This window comes from Alexandromys fortis, unplaced genomic scaffold (assembly GCF_014885135.2).
Source record: "Alexandromys fortis isolate MF-2015 unplaced genomic scaffold, M_Fortis_MF-2015_v1.1 scaffold_571, whole genome shotgun sequence".
NCBI classification, from domain to species: domain Eukaryota; kingdom Metazoa; phylum Chordata; class Mammalia; order Rodentia; family Cricetidae; genus Alexandromys; species Alexandromys fortis.
In genome coordinates this window covers 76,595-80,686 of record NW_026068442.1, presented here as the reverse complement: position 1 = coordinate 80,686, position 4,092 = coordinate 76,595, and the positions used below count along the sequence as shown (strand labels likewise).

Here is a 4,092-nt window from a genome sequence, read left to right as displayed (position 1 = left end):
CAGGTAAAGGCTTTACCATTAAGCTATGCTCCCATCCCCTCACAAGAGGGTCTAGACCAGCTCTCCATTACTGATACAACATCCACAGGCCAATAAATAAGTTTCAACAGATAACCTGTAGGCAGATTTTGTGGCCCACATGCCATAGGAAAAGAAAATATTCCAAGTTTCCTGAACCTGGCTGTGGTTCTGAGACTTCTTGGTTGATTGCTATAGACATGATCTGACCCTAAATCAGGAAACACAGTAAAAGGAAATCTTGTTTTTAGGAGGCTAGAAAAGTAATCACAGAGGCCCCCTGAGGACTTACTACCATTGTGTTATCATCGAGATTTGTGTCCTGTGAAGCAGTGAAGATTCCAGATAGTCTCTAGACTGATCAGGATTTAGATTTGAAAGTAGATAGAAGGATAACTTCCCAGGAGAAAACTGTGGATTGCTTAGCAGAGAACAGCAAGTGATTAGATGCTGGAGGAGGGCACATTTAGCAATATCTGTCACATTTGGAATGACAAAGGAAGGACTCAGGGTCAGACACAGCTAGGCTAAAATCTGTTCTTTCACTATTTGTATAGATTTCTGGTATCATATTTTCTCTTAACATCATTCTAATCTTACAAAGATAAGAAATAATGAACCTTTTAGAATTCTTATATAGATTATATAGATAAATCTAAATTCCATAGTAATTACACAATACATGGTTTTTAAGGAGAGGCCCACAAACTCCACCAAATCTCATTAGGACTCACCCTCTATCTCACACAACATGAAGCTGTGCAGTCACGTACACTCTTAGTATAACAATGAGTGAGAAACTTCAAAACAAGAAAGAGCAATGACAGGCACTAGTTTGAAGGTAGAGACGTTATCCACTTCCCACTAACTTCCTCTCTTTGTAGAATCACAAGGTAGAATAGATTACCAAGCAGTGGTAGCAGTCATTCGATCTCCACTTCAACAATGGGCCAAAGCCAAATGCCTTAGGTGAACAGAAATAATAGGCAAACAAGGGGTCAAGGATCCTCACAATGAAAAGAAGCAGAAACTTGAAAACTGTCTAAATCTGGGGTTGAAAGAAGGCAGTGAGTTTGGAAGGTGGAGGAGACCTTGGCACCATTATTCAAGTCCTGGTGTAATCATATTTTGAACTCAAGACCATGTAAGTAAGAAGTTAGATATGAAGAAAACTGCTTCTGTAATGGGAGCTGTGTCTTGAATGCCCCTTTATGTTTAAGCATCCCTCACACTGCAGTTAAGGTCTTTCTACTATATAAGAATCCAAGACAATGAGAAGCATCACCAGCTACCTTTCTTACACATTAGCAAAGGGTATAAATGTGACCTCAGTTTTGTTATGATATTAACTGGACTGTGTTTTCACCTCCCATTTTTTTGTAAAATTGTAAGTGTATCATAGTAATCAGTACTCAAAAGTAGCATCTGGACTACCACAAATTTGAATAAAGGGTCATCTTATTTCCATATGTATACCTCCTGTTTCATAAATCTTTGAAAAAATTGCCTTTGATATCCACAATGCAGAGCCCAGTGGGCTGCTACTCATTCTTTGGTTCAGCCAACTCTAATATCTCTTATCTGTCTATCTGTCTGTCTGTTTCTATCTTTCTCTGTGTCTATCTCTTCTTTGTGTCTGTCTGTTTTTTAGTCTGTGTCTTTTTCTCTCTCTGGAGTGTACAGGTCTTTGTTAAAAAAAACTTTTTGATTATACTTTTGGCAAATCACCTGAATTGTTTCTTTTGTGAATACAAGAACTGAGGGAAAGCCTTCACCAAGGTGTTGTCTACTGATTCCACTGCTTTGCTCGGAGTGCTAAACTCCTATTACCCAAGTTTTGCTATCTCTTCATCCCCTCTGTTCAATGTTGCTGCTAGAGCATGGGAGTTTATTATTCTTTTTTAGTCAGTCTGAAAATCATCAATAGTTTTAGGGATGTGGAAAATGTGGAGAACTATGCCATCTCAGAAGGCATCCAGTAGAGTGCTAGTTTTACATTATTACTGGTAAAATGATCTCCTGTGGTGGGCGGTGGTGTGGATTCTGAATAGGGGTGATGTAAGATGGAGCTACATCTGAGAAATGGCTGTTGTTGAAATTTTTCAGGTGCAGACAGAATGGAAGACGACTACTCCATCCCTCTGAATGGATCAGAAGTGGTGGTCTATGATTCTCTCACATCCAGAGTTCTGTGGATCTTCTCAATGGTGGTCATCTCCATCACTTTTTTCCTCGGGTTGCTGGGCAATGGGCTTGTGATCTGGGTAGCTGGATTTCGGATGGCACACAGGGTCACCACTATCTTTTATCTGAACCTGGCTTTGGCTGACTTCTGTTTCACGGCTATTCTACCATTCCTTATCACCTCATTGGCCATGAAAGCAAAATGGCCTTTTGGTTGGTTCATGTGTAAATTTGTTCACATTGTGGTGGATAAACCTATTTGGAAGTGTCTTCCTGATTGCTCTCATTGCCTTGGATCGCTGTATTTGTGTCCTACATCCAGTCTGGGCTCAGAATCACCGCACTGTGAGCCTGGCTAGAAAGGTAATCATCAGACCCTGGATTCTTGCCCTCATCCTCACATTGCCCATTTTCCTCTTCTTGACTACGGTTAGAATTCCAGGAGGGCATATGTACTGTACATTCAGCTTTGCGTCCTGGGGTGACACTGAATGGGAACGGGTGAATGCAGCTATCACTATGCTAACAGTCACAGGAATCATCAGGTTCATTATTGGCTTCATCATGCCCATGTCCATCGTTGCCATCTGTTATGGACTCATCGCCGCCAAGATCCATAGAAGAGCCCTTGTTAATTCCAGCCGTCCTTTACGCGTCCTTACTGCAGTTTTGGCTTCCTTCTTTATCTGTTGGTTTCCCTTTCAACTTGTGGCCCTTTTAGGCACAGTCTGGCTCAAAGAGTTACTTTTTAGTGGTGGTTATAAAATTCTTNTCTTTGTGTCTGTCTGTTTTTTAGTCTGTGTCTTTTTCTCTCTCTGGAGTGTACAGGTCTTTGTTAAAAAAAACTTTTTGATTATACTTTTGGCAACTCACCTGAATTGTTTCTTCTGTGAATACAAGAACTGAGGGAAAGCCTTCACCAAGGTATTGTCTACTGATTCCACTGCTTTGTTTGGAGTACTAAACTCCTATTAACAATGTATTGCTATCTCTTTGCCCCCTCTATCTAGTGTTGCTGCTAGAACATGGGAGTTTATTATTCTTTTTTAGTCAGTCTGAAAATCATCAATAGTTTTAGGAATGTGGAAAATGTGGAGAACTATGCCATCTCAGAAGGCATCCAGTAGAGTGCTAGTTTTACAGTATTACTGGTAAAATGATCTCCTGTGGTGGGCGGTGGTGTGGATTCTGAATAGGGGTGATGTAAGTTGGAGCTACATCTGAGAAATGGCTGTTGTTGAAATTTTTCAGGTGCAGACAGAATGGAAGNACTGGAGAGAGCCCTGAGTGAGGACACTGCCGAGATCAGTGGTACAGGCACCAATATTGCTTCAGCTTCTCAAGGCATCGAGATAAAGGCCATATGAGGAACGGACTGGGGATGCTTTTTGTTCCACGCCATTTCACTTTTATCTCACCTTATATTGTGATTAGAGTGTTATTAATCTGGAAAAATATTTCTGTATCCCTTGAATTGGGTGAAAGAATAAAAAATCAAAGCTAATATTGCTGTTCTTTTGGGGTTTTTCAATTTAGTGTATATCCTTGTGTAGGACTAAGGTGGCAAAACATTACAAGATAGAAAAATAATAATACATGCACATTTGCCAAAGTAGATAAGATAGTAGATGTCAAAATCAAAATTATACTATTTCAGAGGTTGAAGAGATAATCCAGGAGTTAAGAGAAATTTCTACTCTAGCAGTAGAAATTTAGTTCCAAGTGCCTACACCACCCGACTTAGAGCTGTTTATATCTCTAGGGAATTTAATGACATTTATAAGCATTTATACTCATATGCAGTTTCCTTTACATGAGCACTAATAATTAAAAGTAAAATCCTTAAATATTATTTTAATATTAACAGGTAAAGTTTTGCTGGGCTTTGTG

The 4,092-nt window shown here is 39.7% G+C and overlaps 1 protein-coding gene across 1 annotated transcript; it reads left to right on the top strand.

The window, feature by feature from the left end:
* Positions 1–942: 942 nt before the first annotated feature.
* Positions 943–3,569, top strand: LOC126495708 (formyl peptide receptor 2-like). Its single transcript, XM_050133304.1, is given in 3 exon segments — positions 943–2,449; positions 2,451–2,989; positions 3,454–3,569. Coding segments are annotated over 3 exon segments (969 nt in total). The 5' UTR covers positions 943–2,135.
* The last annotated feature ends 523 nt before the right edge of the window (positions 3,570–4,092 follow it).